At 31.5% G+C, this 21155-nt stretch overlaps 1 protein-coding gene and 1 long non-coding RNA gene across 2 annotated transcripts in view; both read right to left on the reverse strand.

The window, feature by feature from the left end:
- Window positions 1–14250: 14250 nt before the first annotated feature.
- Window positions 14251–15074, reverse strand: LOC126742670 (uncharacterized). Its single transcript, XR_007662647.1, has 3 exons — window positions 14741–15074; window positions 14523–14617; window positions 14251–14467 (listed from the first exon to the last, which is right to left on the reverse strand). It is a non-coding gene; the product is annotated as an uncharacterized LOC126742670 (long non-coding RNA).
- A 3321-nt stretch (window positions 15075–18395) lies between these two features.
- LOC126742656 (RRP12-like protein) overlaps window positions 18396–21155 on the reverse strand; it is a 31374-nt gene continuing 28614 nt past the window's right edge. The window contains exon 6 of the mRNA XM_050449392.1: window positions 18396–20864. Coding sequence (XP_050305349.1) covers window positions 18847–20864 — 2018 coding nt within the window. The 3' untranslated portion in view covers window positions 18396–18846. The remainder of the gene's footprint in view (window positions 20865–21155) is intronic.

Genomic DNA, 21155 nt, shown 5'->3' on the forward strand with positions numbered 1-21155 from the left:
CGCTTTTTAAAAAAGGTTTATTTAATAAGATAATTATTATTTAATTAAAATAATTATAAAATTCACAATTCAAATGGACATAGATTAAATATACAACTTAAAATGAATCTTACAGAACTAACTTAAAATTATTATGGGTGCTGTATTTATACAAAATAGTACAGCGGTGTCAGCGGTTCCCATGGTAAAGAAATCAGGTCACCGGTTTGCTAATCGACGGAAATGGTATTGTTGTCAATTCCTAGAATTATATATTATATATATATATATATATATATATATATATATATATATATATATATATGTATATATATATATATATATATATATATACAGGGTGTTTCACTTTTTTGTAGCAGGACTTTAACAGTATTTAGAAAAATTAATTTTAAGGTAGGTTTCTCATATAAATATTGATCGTCAAACTTTTTGTTTCTGAGATACAGGGCGTCAAAGTTTCCTAAAAAAAAAAGTTTTTATTTTTTAATATCCGAACTATCAAAGATATTGAAATCAAAATTGGTATAAACAATTCTAGGATGAAGGGTCATAATCGTAAATAATGTCATGTTTCTACGTTGGCCAGTGGCGGAGATATGACTAATTAATAATGTTAATGTGACTAAAAAAGTAGCACGCCACTGGATTAAGTCGATTAAACGATCATTTCTAAATAGTGCATATAATTGTAAACAAAAATGCCCTCTTGATATTTTTTCGTATCTGACTCCGTTTTCTCCTCAAATTGGGTTGTAAAAATCACTTAAGATTTGAAGATAAATTTATTTCAACCGTCTAATAAATCGCAACATAGAACAATACCACAAATACTTATAACTTATTTATAACAAACAACAGATTACAAGAACACAAGAAACCATTAACAAATTTAAAGAAGGTGTTCGAAATGTGAACCATTTTCTGCAATACATAATTCACATCGACGAATAACCGAACGTGAAATGTTATTTAAAAATGGTACTATTTCATTACAAGCAATCCTAATTCTATTTATAAGGTTGGAACAGGTGTCGCATACATCTTGAAGAGATGAATTAGTTGGGGCTAATTTTGAAGATATTTTTGAAAAGACAATTATTATTACAGTTTTCTTAAATATGGAGATAAATTGGATGATTGGACATTTGAGGTTCGGCATACTGTTCCAATTTGTAACAGCTATTATCTAGAACCAACAAACCTACAATTAGTTGGATTAATTACAAATTTACCTTTTAACGTCGAATGAATTTAATAGGCAAAGAAAAATTTTAATAAAATAGCCTCTGTATTGATACAATTTAGGTATAGGATTTAGGGTATTTTCATATTATTTGTTAATTTGACCAAACATATGAAAACAAAATGAAACACGACGAAGAATTAATGTGATGTTTATGTTAGTGATTGAAAAACATGAGGTTCTTTATAATTATAAGTTGGAGAAGTATTCTAATAGAAACGCCAAGGAATTAGCATGGCAGCAGGTGGTTATTGAAGTAAAATGTGCAGGTGAGTATTGCAAAAATATTTTATTAGTTATTTAGTGCGAATACATTTTAAATTAAACACATACTATATTTTGCCATGGTAAAGCCACTTCTGCTTTTACAAAATATTGGCTTAATCTATCCCTTAATTAAACTGCTGCGGTGGAGGATGTTACGAATTAGTCTCTTAAGAGAAAAGAAGAAAGAAAGTGGCAGTTCTGGAAAAAAGAAGAAACCATTCTATTTAGAAGATACAATGAAGTATTTGATACTATATACGAAAAGCCGACATCAAACTGGAAATGCGGAGTCTGATGAAGACGAGGTATGTGATAATCATTCGCAAATGGAGGACAGTCAAACCTATGGCAATGAAGAAGAAAGTGTAGATAGTTCAAATATTGAAAACAATGATATTGAGGAAGAACTGAATGAAATAGGCACTTCACACTTATTGGAAAGAACAGTTTATTCAGTGCCGACAGATTTGCCAAAAAAAATCCGCAAAGGTTCTCTTCCCAGAAACGCAAAATTGAAAGTAACAAACTGGGAAAATTCAGCTGTAAAATGTCTTATTGCCTTGAGTAATAAATATAATGTAAATACAGAAAAGAAAGGATTATCCGTCGAAAGAGACGCTGACTTACTTTTCCTGAAAAGCCTACTCCCTGATTTAAAAAAATTGAATGATGCTCAAAAGAGAGTTCAAAAAACGAATGTTTGTTCTTTATGATGACACCTTAAATGAAGACTGTGCGCGTAGTACTGTACAGATTCCTCTTCAATCCCCATATTCTTCTGCAGTATCAGTATCTTCTTATGACAGCAACATACAATATTCAACTGATAATGGAAAGTAATATGCGGACTTTGTTAATGCAACTGTTTTTCAATAAAATAATAATTTGAGTTTTGTAACCTGCTTATATTAAAATATATGTTTAATATAGTTTTTAACTTTTACTGTATCTATTCCGGTCGAAATGCAAATTATACAATTTAATTAATACATTTTTGCGTCTTTGTGGAGAACGTCTATTACTGATTTTTATTTATCTGTGATAAGGTGGCCTATAGAATTTTTGATAAGGTATATTGTGTACTGTGTTCGAATTTCGTTGTAATTGTAGGGTTTCTTTATTATTTTTTCAGATATAGCTTTGAAGTTTTTGCGCATTTTTATTTATTATTGAGCTATTTTCTTTTTTTTGTGAAATATAGGATGGAAAAGAAAATCTTCATCACTTTTTGAGATATCTTACGCACTAAGTCAGTTAGAATAAAAGTAAAAACTGCACTTAATTTATATTGTTGTGTAAAGTTTTGCAACGTATTTAAACCTTAAGTTTCTTGTGGTATTTAAGAAATATGACGTAAATTTACCTTTTTCAAACGGAACATCCTGTATTGATCTTTTGGTAAATAGTCCCTTTACATTCTCTTTTCAGAGATGTATCGCACTTGCATATTAGATAAGTATTATCTGATATTAACTACTTATCTAATATATACAAGTGTAATACAACATTAAAAATGTAATAAAACGGATTATTTATTTAGACCACAAATACGGGGTGTTACATTTCAGAAAAGACAAGTTTGAGATATATATCCAAAACAATGCAAAAAATTTAATTTTTTGCGTCACAATTTTTTTACGTCACTAAAATCTTACGTGAAAATATATTCAAAGATGGTTCATTCATTGGTTTTCTTCTAACGCACGTAGTCATTAAGTTATGGCACTCTGAAAAGTGAGAATTTTCGTTTTCGCGCTATATCTCAAAAACAAAGAAAATTAGCTCGATTTTGTTTGCTGCATTCACGAAAAAGTGACAAAGGTTCGCGCAAACCGCAAAAAAAAAACCTTTTAAAAATAACAAACATACCCTGCATTTACATCTAAATTGGGACACAGTGTAGTATACATACTTAGACTCATTTTTATAGTCTTAACTTATTTACAAATTAATTTTTTATGTAATAGTAGGAGCAGTTGACAAAATGAAGATATAAATAATTCTGAAAAACGTATTCTCACTACCTCTTATTCAGAGTAGCTATATTGAAAATTAAAATAAGAAAAAAAAATTACCTTAAGCTTGGTATATTTAAAAGAATATACTAAATCCGGTAAATAAAACAACAAATTATCACCAAATCTTAGGTTAAGTTAAATTAGTCAGTAAATTTTAAAAATCAGTAGCAAAATTTAAAATATAAATCAGATTTAATTTTGTTAGGCAGGTTTCTATATCGATACTAAATTTTTTAATTGGAGAGTTCCTATTAAACCGGAAGTGATGGAAAACAATAGAATATGTCAAAAGATTCTCTTATAACTATTCTATCGATATTTCAAATTTCATTTGTTCATCTTGAAAAGTGAAAAGGACTATAACTAACTATAACTATATATATAACACTTTATAACTTTTTTCCTTTTCACTTTTCAAGATGAACAAATGAAATTTGAAATATCGATAGAATAGTTATAAGAGAATCTTTTGACATATTCTATTGTTTTCCATCACTTCACATATATATATACAGTGCTTTTCTTTAAAGCCCCCCCCCCCCATTTATTTTTTGAACGGGTCAAAAAAAAATTTTGAAACTTGGCATAAGTAAATTGGTCTATAGATACTATTTTTCACTGTAAACTAGGTAGTTATAAATTCCAAGATGGCGGCTGGGCGAGATCTTGAGAAAAAATTTTAAATAGAAAGGGGGGTCGTGTGGTACCTCATTTTAAAGGTCTCAATGAGTACTTTATAACCCTGAAATATTAGACCCATATCTTAACCCGTTTCAAAATGGCGGCCTAATAAAAAAGTATTTTTTTTTATTTTAACGTTTTACATTTTTATGATTTTTGAATAGGTAAAAATCAGTGTACGAAAATAAATGCGTCACTATTTTATTTTGACATAAAAACGACAGTTGTAAATGTCAAAATAACACATAAGCGCCATCTTGAATAAATGCATTAAATAGAAATCTTGTGTTACCTCATTTAAAAGGTTTTATTGAGTACTTTTAATATTTATTACATGGACTCGGTGGACTCCATTTTGACCTGTCTAAAAGTAACAGCCAAAAAAATACACTGTTGCGATTTTATTAACGTTTTTAATAGAATACAATGAAATACTAATTTACAATTAGCAAATAAACAATTTATCAAAAGAAAAAGAAATATTTAATTTAAAAGATGCTGGAAATGATTTCCTTGTACCTCTTGACACATAAATAACCTATCTGAAAATTCACGTCGAACATTTTCAAATACATCTGCCTTAATATTTTGACAAATGTTAGTGATTCGATATAGTGAAATGATAAAATCGCAACAGTGTATTTTTTTGGCTGTTACTTTTAGACAGGTCAAAATGGAGTCCACCGAGTCCATGTAATAAATATTAAAAGTTCTCAATAAAACCTTTTAAATGAGGTAACACAAGATTTCTATTTAATGCATTTATTCAAGATGGCGCTTATGTGTTATTTTGACATCTAGAACTGTCGTTTTTATGTCAAAATAAAATAGTGACGCATTTATTTTCGTACACTGATTTTTACCTATTCAAAAATCATAAAAATGTAAAACGTTAAATTAAAAAAAAATACTTTTTTATTAGGCCGCCATTTTAAAACGGGTTAAGATATGGGTCTAATATTTCAGGGTTATAAAGTACTCATTGAGACCTTTAAAATGAGGTACCACACGACCCCCCTTTCTATTTAAAATTTTTTCTCAAGATGTCGCCCAGCCGCCATCTTGGAATTTATCACTACCTAGTTTACAGTGAAAAATAGTATCTATAGACCAATTTACTTATGCCAAGTTTCAAAAATTTTTTTTGACCCGTTCAAAAAATAAATGGGAGGGGGGGGACTTCAAAGAAAAGTACTGTATATATATATATATATACGTATAATATATATATACATGTACCGAACATGTAATAGTCCTCTCCGGGTACTTATTGTAAAACAGATCGCAAATAATAGTTAAAACTCTATGTATGTTGTAAGTAGATAATATACTAATAAATTATTTGTTTTTTAAATTTTAATCTACATAATGCATTAATTTTAATATGCGTATTGCGAATCGAGCCGCTGAATAACATGTTAACTTATATTCCAGACATTCGTAACAACATATTCCTAAATAACCGTCAATCCATTCATTCGGCAATTCTTGAATTATTCCGACCTGAGAAACCTAAACAACCGATTATCGGGGCGACCTGCGTCTGGATAATCGGTTGTTTAGAAAATCTGAATTATCGATTATTGTAGTAAACACATTATAAGTATAGTAGGTGCAGACTGCAGAGAGGGCTTTACTTTGTTATTGAGAGCCAATTAATACTAATTTATTATATAGTATCGATATTGTACTTGAATTAAAAAATGCAGTTACCCGAAAATATAGACTATGTAAAAGTTGCAGATAGTTCCTATAAATTAAAAATTTATATAAAAGAAAACGTTGAGGTAAGAAATATAATCTATAAAATTAGTTATGCATTATATGTGATTTAGGACATTTTTTGTTTTACCATAATAACCATATAACCTATTACTTAAATAGGTTCGGCAAATACCTACATCAGTTGAAATGTTGTTTTATATCTTTATTAAATTAATTTTGAACGTCTTAATCTTAAAGTTGTAAACCAAATGCGAAAAATAAATTTATTTGTTTGCTCTCCGCTCTTTGTTGATTTGCCCGAGTAAGCGAAAGAAATTTTTAGTGTATAATATGAAATGCGCTGTTGTCAACTGTCTTATATCTTTATAATTTAGTGAATTATTTTAACTTTAAAATATGTAAGTAATTTTCAAAATTACTCATTATGAATTTAATTCAATTTAAATCATTCATAATATTCTCAGATATAGCGGTACATTTTTAGTATGTAATAAATAAAATAATTACTGAAGCTAGGGTCTTACAATATACAGGGTAGGATAATGACCGAATAGGTATAAAACTGCGGGGCTTATTATGCAATTAAAAAAAGTGATACAATTTTTTTTTAAGTATTGAATTTAAATCGGTGATTAGGTCTTGACCACGCCTAACTACAATTATTTAAATTAGAAATAATGACGTCACGTCAAAAAGTGTAATCATTTGTTTAATGGGGTTTATTGTCCATAGTTCTAATAAATTATAAATTAAAGCCTTAACTTATATGTGGTTTTCTCATAAAAATTCACAAAAAGAAATCAATTTCCTTTTGATTTTTTTGAACTATTGACAAATTACTGAATAGGCTTGAGGTCTGACCAACACCGTCAAAATTTCCATTCAAGTCATATTCAGTATAACCCCATTTTTATTACGTCAACGAGTCAATACACTCGACCACATCATGAAAAAATTCAAAAATTCACTGATTTAAATTCGCCTATATTAAAATGTTTTTATTCTAGGTATTGAGGTTTATTTTTTTTTACAAGGTGACAAGCAATATTTTAAGGTGTTAATACCTAGTAAATCTAAACCCTTTATTTGCTATTAATTTTCTGTCTTGTTATATGCCTAGGTATAGGGTCCCTTTGTAACATCTGTATAGTTTAAGGAAGATACCATTATGATACCTACTTTATTATTCTAATTACATAAGTTAAACTCTGTTTCATGATGTTATATAAAAAAACCTACATAATAAACTTCGCAGTTTATGTAAATTATTAATTTTGGTTGTGGCATAAATTTTTAAAATCTAAAATAGGAATTTAAAAATTATTTCATTTGAAGTCAAATCATTCCTATTAAATATTCTTACATAATATTTTAATTTCAGAAACGGATTCAAGAATTTCAAGATTCAAGCAAAACTACATGGAGCATAAATAAAACATTTAAATCTACCGCTAGGTGTAGAAATATTTTTAAAAGGTACTACTATTGCCATTTTTCTACAAGGTGTTCAAAATCAGAAAACAGTAAAAAGGAGAAATCCAGAAACTTAAATTGTCCAGCTAGGTTAATAATTACAATTTTCTTTGAAAAGTCCAAGGCTAAAATACCGGTTGATAAAGATTATCCATGTACAATAAATTTTATCGGACAATACAATCAGACACGATGTAGTAGAAGCTCTTAGAGAACGACCTTTAGGTGTAGGGTAAAACAAAAAATTATTAGTTTGAAAAAGGCCACTCTGCTTCATCAGCATATCGGAACTTATTATATAGAAAAAATGTCAGAACTGTCCTAAATATCGTTATTACCTCGTTAATATTTGATCGCGCAGAGTTTCCAACAAAAAAAGATGTGTCCAATATATGGGAAAAAAAAATAAAGAAGTTTATGGAAAACGTACTGGACCTAACATGTTGCAAAAACTGGTAAGAATTTTGGTCTCAGAAAAAGGGGTTATTTTTAAAATAGTACAAGTCGAAAATCAATATGCTGTCATTATATGTACAAAACTAATGCAGAAAGCTCAAAAAATTCCGCAGGCGTCCGAAATAATATTTGTAGATGCCACTGGAAACTGCGATACTCAAGATCACAAGGTCTATTTTTTTGTAACACAATCGGAGGTAGGTGGTATTCCATTGGCAACTATTATTAGCAACAGTCAAAAATCAAATATTTTTGGGGCAGCTGTGGAAGCATTAATTAGTATTATTACTGTTAAATTGGAGCCATTAGTAATAATGACCGATGCTGATCTGAATGAAAGATAAATTCTACGAAAATATTTTCCTACTTCAAAATTATTGTTATGCGTATTTATGGGCTGAAAGCTTGTTGGCTAAATACGTAAAAAAATTGGATTTTAAAACCTTATAACCAACAATATTATCAGCTTTTTCGAAATATCGTATACGCAAATACGCAAGCGAGTATCAATGCTACCAAACAATCTTTTGAAGAGAATTGCAAAAATTAAAATTTAGGAATTATGTTGAGAGAATGTATTTACGCCTTGATGAGTGGTGTGTATTTTATAAACGACTTGGCAATAAGAGGATCAGATACTAACAACTATGCGGAAGTAATGTTTCGTTTGTTTAAGGATATTGCTCTAGAGAGAACGAAGGCGTTCAACTTACCGCAATTAGCAGATTTTGTGTGTAGAAGTTTCGAGAGTTTTTACACGTAGAGAATTTTGGATATACTTTTAAACAGAGTGAACAAAATTGTTCAAGACAGATATTTGCCTAAACAGTTAACTATTATCCCAGCAATTGAAGATCTTGGAAACCAACAATATAAGGTTCAACGTTTTACATCTGAAGTATTCTACAATGTGGATATGACAATTAATACTTGTACGTGTGCTATTGGATTTAATGGGCATTCAATTCACTGCAAACATCAGGCTGCTGTCATATCTAAATTCAAATTCCTCAAAATAAGACCCATCTTTTTTAATTAGCTACAGGAGCTTTACCTAATAAGAATACTTTCTTGCCTTTACTAAGAGATGAATTGAATGAAAAAATAAATAATAACTATGAGTTGACTATGGTAAATAATGGCAAATCAGAATTAAATACCAATTTAGGCGTAGTAGACACCAATGTTTCTAATGAAGTCTCCAATGTCTCAAATCCCAATCAGGAATACTCAAGAATACAAGATTTAAGGACAAAGTGGAATGCGCATACATTAAAAATTTTTGACCATTTAGAAAATAATCCCGAAAATTTTGTACCAGCAGCTTATTCGGAAAATTTGGACAAATATGAATCAACTATTCCAGCTCTGTTAAGTGGACTACATATATCATTTAAATACAGAGGACATTCAGCTCGAACACAATGACACAAAACAGTAAGAAAGGGTGGTAAAATTAGTGTTCAACCTACTGCTATAAGCCGCAGAAAATCAAATCTTTCTGGAAAAAGAAAAATCATAGGGAGACCATCAGCAGGTGATAAGACTGACGTCAGAAAAGCTCCTCACTCACTGAGAAAATGCGTAATATAAAATAGAGGGTTGGGAGGTACCAAGCAAAAAAAATTGTTTAATTTTACATTTTGCCCGTGTTTGTATGTTTTAATATACCTAACAATACCTATACAATGTATAATAAGAATGTATTTTAGTGTTTACATTATTTGTTTAAAAAACTACTAATAAACCTTAAATAAACTTAAACCTACAGTAAAAATTAAAAGGCATTGTATTCCTATACGTTGTCTGTATAACCGACGTATGAGATGCAGGTCCGGACGAATAGTCTGTTATTTAGCAGTCTCGCTTCGGCCGTACCCGAATGGACGGATTGACGGTTATTTAGGAATATGCGTGCGGCACTCGCCGCTGAGCTTCGTAAGAGACGTAAAAGTATTTATCTGTTCGCGTAGCGTATATCATAGAGAAATGAATATTAAAATTACATACTTTTAATTACTCTATGCGTATATTTATCTGTGTTGTATGTATGTACATAAATTCCGTATTTTATTATTGAAAAACTTACTATAAAATATTTTTTAGGACTTTGCGGGTGTCCAAATAAAGTCCATTAATTAACAAGAGTTGATTATTGTCTAAATATTATATTCTTTCAAAATATTTAAAAGCACAAGTGATGTAAGTGTTCCAATTTTTTTTACTTCACGGATCTTACTCTTTATGATACTAATACCCACTTGATGCTAATATAGAATAAGAGGATAAAACGGAAAAACTGAAAAAAAAGCTGAGTAAAACACATCTTTATAGATGTTTTACCAATTATCAATTTAAACTGATTTACAAAAAATAATAATAAATTGACTTTTGAGATGAAAATATTTATAACATATCCAAATTGTTGAAAAGAAGAAGAAAATAGACTTGTTCAAAAATTTAAAAGAATTATAAAACCAAACCTTTAGTGATACATTGTATTATTTAATATGACGTTATTCAATCGCCAAAGGTATATAATATGTCAAATATATCAAATTATAAAAAATAAAAATAAATGTATCAAACTATAAAATTGTTTTTAAATGCAGACTAAGTTATACATTTGCAAAAACAGCAATTGTTTGCAAAAAATACATTATGTTTTTTATGATATAATATATTTTATGCAACTTTATGCGAAAACACAATATATTTTTCCAAAGTTTATTATTGGTGGTGATATATGCATTTGTAATATACGAGCATTTTCTCTCCAGCTTTTTTAGTAAAATTGTTGCAGCGATCCGAATATCTCATATTAAATTATATAGCAAAGTTACGTAATTTAATGCTGATTAAAAGGCCGAAAATAAATGAAATTTTTTATTATGTATGTAGGTCGAAAATTGTGCTTATGAAAAAATTTAATATATTACGGCTTTGAATAATGTCAGAAGAAAAGAAAAGATTTTTTTATCCACCAATATTTCGAAATTTTAAAATTCTTAAAATCCATTTAAATGCATGAAATTATAAAACTACCATATAATGCAGTAGGGCGAAAATAGTGCCCATGAAAGTGTTAAAAAAAAACGAATGAAAGCAGAAGAATGTCAGAAAAAAAAGAGGAAAAAAAAATGTTTTTTAAATTTCCTCCAAAAATAGTTCGACGTTTTAAGATTCTTAAACTGTATTTGAATAAGCATCCTGTTAAACCAAAGTGGTGAAAAAGAATAGAATATGTCAAAAAATGCAATATCATATCTATTCTATCGATATTCCAAATTTCATTTATTTATCTTGAAAAGTAAAAAAGTTATTAGGTGTTCCCTTTTTTCTGTGTCACCCGATATAAACATCTTACAGTTTACAACTTAAACAACTGACAGTTTACACTTGATAACGGTTGGAGATACTTACCAACCGAAACGTCGTGTTACATTAAATAAATAAGACAATGCAAGTTCGACAAGATGTTTTCACTGTACCATTGTCTACCACCTTCAAAAACAGATCACCCGATATATGTTGTAACATATCTACATACTGGGTGGTGCATCGCCGAGCGGAACATAGGAAATCCCAGGTAAATTTTAAGGGGGTCAATTATTGGTTTCCCTGTACATTTTACAAAAAAAATGTAAGATAACTTTTTAAAGAGACCAATCTGGCAAACCCTCCTGCAAGGTCTCAAAAAATTTTAATAAGCTAATCTTCAATTATTCAATTAAATGTAATTGCAAAATTACCAAATATTCGGTTCAGGTAAAACCAGACACCAGCCACCAGCAAACAATTTGAAATAAGGCTTTGTCAAATCTGACCTACAGCCGAATACAAGAAATGTTTTTTTTTTTCGTTTTATCAATCTCACAACCATACATTCAAAGTAAGCCACGTTAACATTAGTTTTTTATCTGTTTTCCGCATAATGCCACTTAATTATGGCTATTTTTTCGTCGATTGAATAATTCATACTTGTTTTTCAAATATCGACTGTCACTGATTTATTGACACTTTTCTTCACGTCAGTGACAATATTCATTTTACTGGTGCCCGTTTGGTTTTACCTGAATCGAAAATTTGCTACTTTTGCAATTAAATTTAATCGAATAATTCAAGATTCGCTTATTAAATTTTTTTGAAAATTTTATAAAATGTACAGGGAAGCCAATAATTGACCTCCTTAAAATTTACATGGGTTTTCCTATGTTCCGCTCGGCGACGCACCACTCGGTACAGTTTACATTATTTTACACAAGTTCGATGTATGTATGTACATAATATGGCCACGCAAGGGCGTACCCAGGATTTCAGCTAGGGGAGGTGCAGCTCTCATACCTGTTTCTGGAAGATGGTGGGTTGGGTATATTAAAATAAACAATCATGAAAATGGACTTTTATTAGTTTGATTGACACAAAACAAAATATCGGCAATTCTCAGGTATTTCGTAATTGCATCGTAATCGTAATGGTAATTCGGCAATCGCTGAAGCATTTTGGGTTTTTAGTTCAACGAACCCTACAAGTTCTTCTCAGATTTTGCTTTGGTCGTAGAATCGCATGCCTATTAACAGCTGTTCTTTCCCAGCTACGTCTGCTGTTTCATCAGCTAAAACTGCGTAAGCTATGGTCTTCTGTACCTCATTTATTATATTCTCCTTAATAACTTCGCCACGTAAATTTATTAAGTCGTTTTGTATTTTTGGCGATGTATACTGCATTGCGACGGCACTTTTCCAGGGACTTTAATTTGTCGTCCCCTGAATTGATTCTCAATTTCAATAAATCTAAACTAGAAATAATTGATGACAATATTTGCCTGTTTTCATCGATTGCTTTTTGGTGTCCACTTTGCAGTTAGATGTCTACAGAAACATTTAAAAATTTTTTTTTGCCGCATTTGTCGCTGTTTGGTGAAGGTTTATCGTGTCATGCTTTTCGCAGTCTTCATGCATATTTTTGAACTTTTTATAATACCTGACCATAAATAATCCCAAAATTCCTCTTACAGTGCTAATGGGCGGAGGGAACAAACCACAATGCTTACAAAGAGCACCTTTTAGTCGCTTGGAATATACTAGCCATGGTGCAGATTGATCCAACCAAGCATGATTAAATAATAAATTTTCTTTTCAAATGGCTTGCATCACTTTCAAAATCGTAATTTCTGGGCGGGATCCAAGGATTTTGTAACAACTCCCTCTTCTTTTCCGTCAATAGCTGGGTAGCCAACCGAATATAGCGACCCAGATCATTTTCATCATAGCCATCGTCCACTATATAAATTCAGGATCGACGTTGATGTCATAAGTTTGTTGGGACGTCGATGGAGAAGAGTAGTCGGCAACAGATATATTTACAGGTTCTGCTGGAGAATGAGACGCTTGTCCAATGTTAGCATGCAATGATCTTGGCATTACATGAGTAGTATGTCTGTTCATATTACACAGTTAGAAATTAATTTATGATATACAAAAATAGTGAAAAGTTTAATTTTTTGAATATTCCAGGAAAACAAATTGGAGGAGAAAGAGGAAAAGTAAAGTTGAAGAAAAAGAAAGAAGAACAATATTTTTTCGTACGATATTTTTTTTTCTTTTTCTATACTAGGCTGCTAAACTTTATATAAGACTGTTTTCTTCTTCCAGGCGATCAAAGCGATTTTCTCATTTTTTTTAGGCAGTTGCACTTACTTTCTTCTTTTTTTTTGAACATTCTCATTTATCTTTTCTTCTTCTTTAAAGACGTCAAACTTTGGAAGAAATTATTGACTTCTTACAGGCAGTTGAGTCTTTTCAATTGTCTCTTCTCTTCTTCTTCTTCTCCTTCTTCTTCAAGAGCGTCAAATGCTTTAAAGAAATTATACACACTAAGGCGGCTTGGTTTATTAGAAACCAAAGCCAATTAATAATTAAGTAATTTATCACGTGACTAAAATAAGGTATGCAATTGGGGACATAGATGGCATTGACGCTGGCCCCACCATCGCAAATCGATATCTTTTGCGCAAGCCGATGATGGAGAAAAAGATAACACTGCAATCTTGTCATTGATATTAAACCCGGTACGCCTGAGGCGCAGACTGGTTTCTACAATCTGGTTTATTAATCTACTCATTGAGTCACATGATTCTAACCTTGAAGAAATCAACATTCTTAATAGGCTTATCATCCTAAAAAAACATGCCCCTTAATTTTAGCCCCAAGTCTCTGGCTGTTTCTGCCGACTTTATATGACCATATAAGCTCGAATTTATGGAATTTATACGAATTTATTAAAAATTATTTTGCCTTATTCTTATCGTCTTCAAATTTTGCTGCTGCTGCAGTAACTGTTGCTGTCTGGGCTTCAGTTAAATTCGGCCCTGACGAGTCATTTGCTCCTGCGCTATACAATGATGTAATTCCTCTAGTACTAAATAATTCTGCGCTGCAAAAGCCCATTCATCATAGTTTTCCTCTGCCCTTTAACCTTCTGGTTATTCGCCATCCTGTATATTCGGTGAAAATACTAATAACACTACACTGCTACAAATTTCACGCCTTCTCTTACTAACTCACTAATAATAGACGCCTAGCTGCCTATCTGGGCCCATAACCTATTAAAATAATAAATATATATTATAAGGTCTAAATCAAAAACTGTGAACTTACTTTTAAAAGGCAGTACACAATTTGTTTATAATTGATCGTTCGATGTGTATGTGCTTGGTACTATTACTACTATTTAAGACACTCAGTATTTTAACCTAGACATAAAAGACTTAAATTATTTTTTGCACTCTGATTTACTTATGAAATGCTATAAAACAACATTTACAACAAAAAGTAATAATATAAAAACTCTTAACAAACATAAATGTTGGTCTCACATTTTAATAAAATATTTAATGATGTTTCTTTGATCATTCGGAATTTTTCATTTAAAATACAGGTGCGCATTAACTTGCAACAAAACACTCCAAATAAACCAAACGCGCCGCGCGCGCTGTAACAAATTTGTCTAGTGATTACGTTGTGCCGAACCGAACGGAATGCGCAAAAGATTTTCGAAGCTTTGTCGGTAAATGAAATTTGCTCAAAGAGAATTTGTTTGTTTGCAGGCGTTTAGTGGATACGGTGCCACTTCTTGACTACTGATGGGAACGTAGCGCACACCGCAAACAGCTGGAACACTCCGTGCAAATCTTTTTGTTGCAGATTGTTTGGAGTGCGCGGCTCGTTTGGTTTGTTCGTAGTTTTCTGTTGCTAAGTCAATACGCACCTTAATAAACAACCTATCCTATAGAATTTCACAAACTTGTATTTTAATACAATAATTTATTTTCCGTCAGTTTCTCCAAAACCTTTTTGAACAAATCGTTTCCTCTACCTAATTCATCTCGTATCTTTTGTCTCCCTTCTTTCCTTTCCTGATTTCTTTATTTTTCTCTTCTTTCGCCATCCTCTTTTTCCAATATTTACTAGTATATTGTCTGCCTTACTTATTTTTTTCACCTTTTGGAAAAATTGTATTATTGGTATCTTCAACTAATGGCATATAAGTTGATAAGGATCCAGTTGCCGTCGGTTGAATATCATGACATTTTGCAAATATTGGATCAAATTTCTGTATCCATTAAAAATCCATAGGTGCAACTCCTGTTTAACAATTAAGGTCCTTAGTTTTCATATAAGTCTGCTTCAGCTTGTTGAATTCAGTTTTTATTTGGTCAATAGTAAAAATGAAACCATCTTCCTTCGTGTTTTCTTTAATTTGTTTTCACAAATTATCTTCATTAGTGGTTAGAAGATGGGCTATTATAAATTTATTTACTTTAACAGGTATAATTACAATCTGATGATGTACCGGGTGTACAACTAAGAGAGGTCGCCGGACATATCTCAGAAACTAGTCATCGCACAGTGTAGTGAAAAAAATATTTCTTATAAAAGCGGCAAAGAGAAATCTAACGTTTTATCATGGCCTCGAAAATATTTATAAACGACCTCTACTCTACAAACGACAGTTCTTGGTAAAAAATTATTGAATTGTTAAATATTAAAAAATATAAACGGCTATAACTTCCAAATTTCCCTAAGGATTTAAATAAATCTTTTTCATATAATTAACAAAAAATATTTAAATCAATTTCAGAGGGTTGCAAATCTCTAAAAACGATAGTTTTTGGGTAAAAAATTATTGAATTATTTAGTGGGTAGTGGCTTCACTGAGCCCCACACTATTCTGGAGGGCCTTGTACGTCCCAGTTCGTGCGTAAATGCATTCCCCGTCATGTAATAAAACAACATTTAAAAAAAGTACACCAAAGAGCGCAAAGAATTGTATTTTTGGGCAGTTCAGAGGGTAAAAACTTAACTGCTTCTAACAACATACACAAATTCCTGGGTGAAATTTCCAAAAGGATCTTAACTGAGACCAGACACTGTTGCGAACGAAGGCTATGTAAGTTCTCCTTAAATAACATTAATGAAACCTCCTCGGATATACTTTTTAGGCATCCCGTTAACAATCCAACCAGTAGTAATAACGTCAGTTCTGATTGGACCTTTCTGGAAAATATTGACTATTGTCTCCTGGAACAGAGTGACAACCTGAAGGGAACACTCTTTTGTAGGACCTGACTGTAGTATCTGTTGTGAATAAGTATACCAAAAGTTTACTGTGGCCGTTTTCTATTTAAAGCTGAACAAAGTAGCGACATCTAATGTCACATGTTGTTACTACTGTGTTTGTCCACTATGCGAATGTCACTCTGTAACTGAGTTAAGTTGCATTATTAATATATTGCGTATGAGCGTAAACAAGTTGTTTTCTTTCATCTCGCTTTAAGTTGCGTTTTATTTCGGGTTAAACTGTAAAAAGTCTGTTTTATAACATCAGTATCGACGACTTAGACCTACTAGCCCTGATAGTTTTATTCCATACTACTAGTTGGCTGGATTTGGATCTTGTGTTTATACCCAGAAATTAGTTTCTTTGTATTTGTTATATAAAAAAAACAAATAATTGTAGAATTATTATGGTCTTTTGATTGGTTAAAATAACTCGATTTAATTAGTTTAAATGGAGAGTTTTGCAACATCTCTTAAAACTCAGATCAATTAAAATATTTATATGTTTAATATTAAAAAGTTTTATCCAAATCCTTTGGGATAGCCGTTTATATTTTTTAATATCTAACAATTCAATAATTTTTGACCAAAAAACTTTCGTTTGTAGAGTTTGAAAACATCTGAAATCGATTTAGATATTTATTGTTAATTACCTAAAAAAGTATCATTCTAATCCTTTGGAGTTTTGAAAGTTATAGCCGTTCATATTTTTTAATATCTAACAATTCAATAATTTTTTACCAAAAAATTTTTGTTTGTACAGGTTTGCAAGCATCTATAATCGGTTTAGATATTTATTATCTATTATAGAAAAAAGTTTCATCCAAATCCTTTGGAAAGTTTGGGAGAGAGCCTTTTTCTTTTCTTTAACATTTGACTTTTTAATTAATTTTCACAACGAAACCATAGATTGTAGAGGTTTGAGACCACTGTAAGTCGATTTAGATATTCACTGTTAATATCTGAGCAAAAAATTATTAAAATCCCTTGGGAATTTCAGGAGATACCGGTATTATATTGATTAAATAACAGGAATATAATGTGGTTGCTGGACATCGATCGGACGCTAGCTTGACACACATTTATGGAAATTTCAATTTTTCTTTATAATATTGGGAAGTCAAAAATATCAACCGTATGTATCAATAAAATATTTTTCTAATTGACTTCTACGAAAGCAAAGCCTATTTTAACCAGCTAGTCTATTTACACACTTCAAACAACGCGCTATGATCTCTAGAAACCAAAAGTAAACGTTCTGGAAAATTTGTAACAAGTGCTAGCGCTAGATAACCTCATCAGTTTTAAAATCTTGTGTATCCAATTTCGGCAGTATTTTTGAAATAATGAAGAAAAACGATTCAAAATATTTTATAAAATTATCATTTCGGCGCCGTCTACCGCCGGCCATCCAAACTAACCAACTTTAAACTAAGGTAAATTTGCTATCGGCTAATGTGGGTCTGGAGATAAAGTGGTAGGTTTTTGTAAAGATCTTTAACAGAATATTACATATTTTTATCAAATGAAATGAACTGGAAAATTTTTGTTAATAAGATAAAATGTATATGCGTATTCCCTAACGCGAAACGCCTAAATAACATTTCTATGTGTGTTAGATATATGAAGTCTTTTTTGTTTTGACAAAAAAATTACTTTCGATTGGTGCCATAATATACAGAGCTTATAATAATATATATTATCTTTAGGAATAAAGGGATAATAGGAAAGCGGAAGAATAATAAGTATATATATATATAAGCAAGTGCTAGAGGAAATGTCATACAGATATCATTCAGTAGTTGCCACACACAGTCGAGTAGGGTGCTTCTTAGTGTGTGCTGGTTAAGTGCAAAGCTTTTCTTGTTTAAGATCAATTGATAAACTATTAAATTTAATAAAAGGCTGAAATTTAATATTAACACAATTTATTAACTACGTGTTTAACGTTGGATTAGATGGGATTTATTTAATAATATTACCTTAAATTAAATCACAAACTTTGATTGTACAGCGTGATCCAAATTCGTTATTAGCGAAAAACGCGGCAAAGGAGTATAAATTTGATTTTCATAAAACCAATATAAGGGTTGTATTTAAAAAATTATGTTGATTTTTATTCTAGATTTCCTTTAGAAGTATTTAAAATTTAAAAGCAAAAATTCGTATAAAAGAATAAAATAATAATAATTTGCGATAATTTAATCAAGCTGTTATTTAAAATCATAATGGTATAAACAAATATGGATTAATTTCGCCGCAACTATATATATTCACACAATCTACCAGTTGGTAGACTTCAGACTCCAATACAAATTTAAACAATATCCATTTTATGAAGAAACAATAAAATAAATATTTTTCACAAGTTATTCTTCCTATTTCGTTTTGCTTTAGCCCCTTTAAGTACTCCCTTTCTTGCGCCTTTAACGATACCCTTTAGCTGCCCCATACCTTTTGTCTTTTTCCTCTTGTTCAGGGTACTTCTCTGTAAGGGAATATAGGCATAAGGGTCAAACTTCTTTCCTTTTTTCTTTACGTCTCCAGCAGCCTTTTTACTTTTATATTCTGTGCCTAACGCAGAAGTACCGCTTTTAACGGACGAAGCTGAATTCAAAGATCTGTGAATGCCCACACCACCAGTTTTATATTTGGAGGGTGGTGCGGTGGATGCACTGAATCCGCTTTTTACTGAAGAAGGGCGTTTTCGTTTTCTGTTAGCCATTAACAAAGTTTCCGCAACACTGGCAGCTTCGTCCTCTGAAGCTGAACTGTCCGAGTTAAAATTAATCTTTAGTTTATTTTTCTCGTCATCACTATCGCTTACATCATAATCCCTGATAATAAGCCTTCCATCGGAAGCAGTTTTAAAGCCTCTGTTAGCCTCTTTGGTTAATTTCTTTTGTCCTTGGATAGGGTTTTGTTGTCCAGGTTTTGTAGCGCTAATCTTCCCTACGGTGGATGGATCGGTGAAATCAACAATATTATCTGGATCTTCCTCTATCCATGTGCCAACTTGTTTTTTCGGTTTCATTTCTTTATGCTCCAAATTCAGGTCATCAATATCTGAATCACTATCAGCTAATATTTCTTCCACACTTTTTGGTTTTGACTTAACAATAAAGTCCTCCATGCTAACCGTATCCTCTTCATCTTGTTCCTTTTTATCTTTTTTCGTTCGTTTTTTCCGGTCATTTAATTTTCTCAAGTTCTTAATCCGTTTGCACATTATTTGATCATCACTTGGCACAAAAGGCATAATAGTTTCAGCTCCATATTTTCTAACAATTCTATCCAATATATCTCTCACTTTGATTCTAAAATGCCTTTTGCAATCATCGGTCATGCCAAGCAAGGCCTTCATTATATTTTCTAAGGAGGCCTGCACCATCAGACTTGGCAAAGTTGTGCAGTAAACTTTGATAAAACTAAGACAAGAGGCTACAACTTCCCTTGTGGGTGAAGAGGCAAGGGTTGCAATAGTTTGTAAGATAAGTGTGATATTCGCTTGTCCCAAAGCACCTGAGAAATTGTGCAATACTGAAGCCAGAGCCAAAATAGAACTGGAAATCATGTGAGGTGTTCCAGCAAGGCCTGCAGTTAGCATTGCCACGAATGGCTGCATCTGGTCATGCGACAAAAGTGTTTCGCCTATTGTGTTTAAAACATCATAAGCAATTTGCCTGCATCGCTCATTTATATCTTTACAACAAAGCACTGCTTCAGGTATAGTAGACCTCAACAATTTGCTACCTTGGTCCAAGTGCGGTTGCGACTTAATTAAATAGTTTAAGCATCTTAACCTTGCTCCTTTGCTAGAAGTAGCTGCAGTGCTCAAGCTCTCTCTTAAAAGCCTCTGCACTTCCTTTCTGTTTGATTTAACAAATGTTTTGCAGCCATCAGAATCACTGGAAACAATTTCCTCCAAGATCCGATAAGCCTTTTTTTGCTCCTTATTATTTTTTATATCCGGCAAATTTTTCACGCACTGATGATAAATTGTTTCTATACTCTTAGCACCTTGGTAAGGAATTAATGCTCGAATTAAATCTAAGATAGATTCTTTAATAAATTGATCTTCGGGCTCGTCACTGGAAGTATTTAGTCTCTCCACTGCGTTTTTAAAAAGCTGCTCTGTTAAATCAGGACGAGCAATAGTCAAGTACATTTTAATAGTGTCTAGGGCAGCTAGTCTTTGGCCTTCTTCGTCAGATCCAATGGGTTTGGTGGTGTAGACATTAAACAAAATTGGAAGGTAATTTTTGTCGAACCTGGATAGTTCGGTGAGGTCTTCGGGATTTTCTTGTGCGCCTTGGATCAGTTTTCGTAATGAAGCCATCACTGACAAACGTAGTTCTTTACGGTCGGAGATTGCCATACCTAAAAAAAATAATTGTCAGTCATAAGTTCACAGTCACCTTCAACTTATTGGTCTAAGCCAAATGAGACAAAAATTAAAGATGAAAATGTAAAAGAAATATTAGTTACGAGAAGTAAGTAGCACCTTTGACAGAATTATAAAAGAGTATAGAGTCTATATTAGTCTTCTTTTGCAAGACCACTTAGAGATTCCGCCGATTTTCGATTTACCTCTTCCAACGAATCGTATTGGATTCCTTTTCAGGCAGATTTAATCTTGGGAAACAGGAAAAGGTCACAAGGATTTCAATC

This window comes from Anthonomus grandis, chromosome 12, assembly GCF_022605725.1.
Source record: "Anthonomus grandis grandis chromosome 12, icAntGran1.3, whole genome shotgun sequence".
Classification (NCBI taxonomy): Eukaryota; Metazoa; Arthropoda; class Insecta; order Coleoptera; family Curculionidae; genus Anthonomus; species Anthonomus grandis.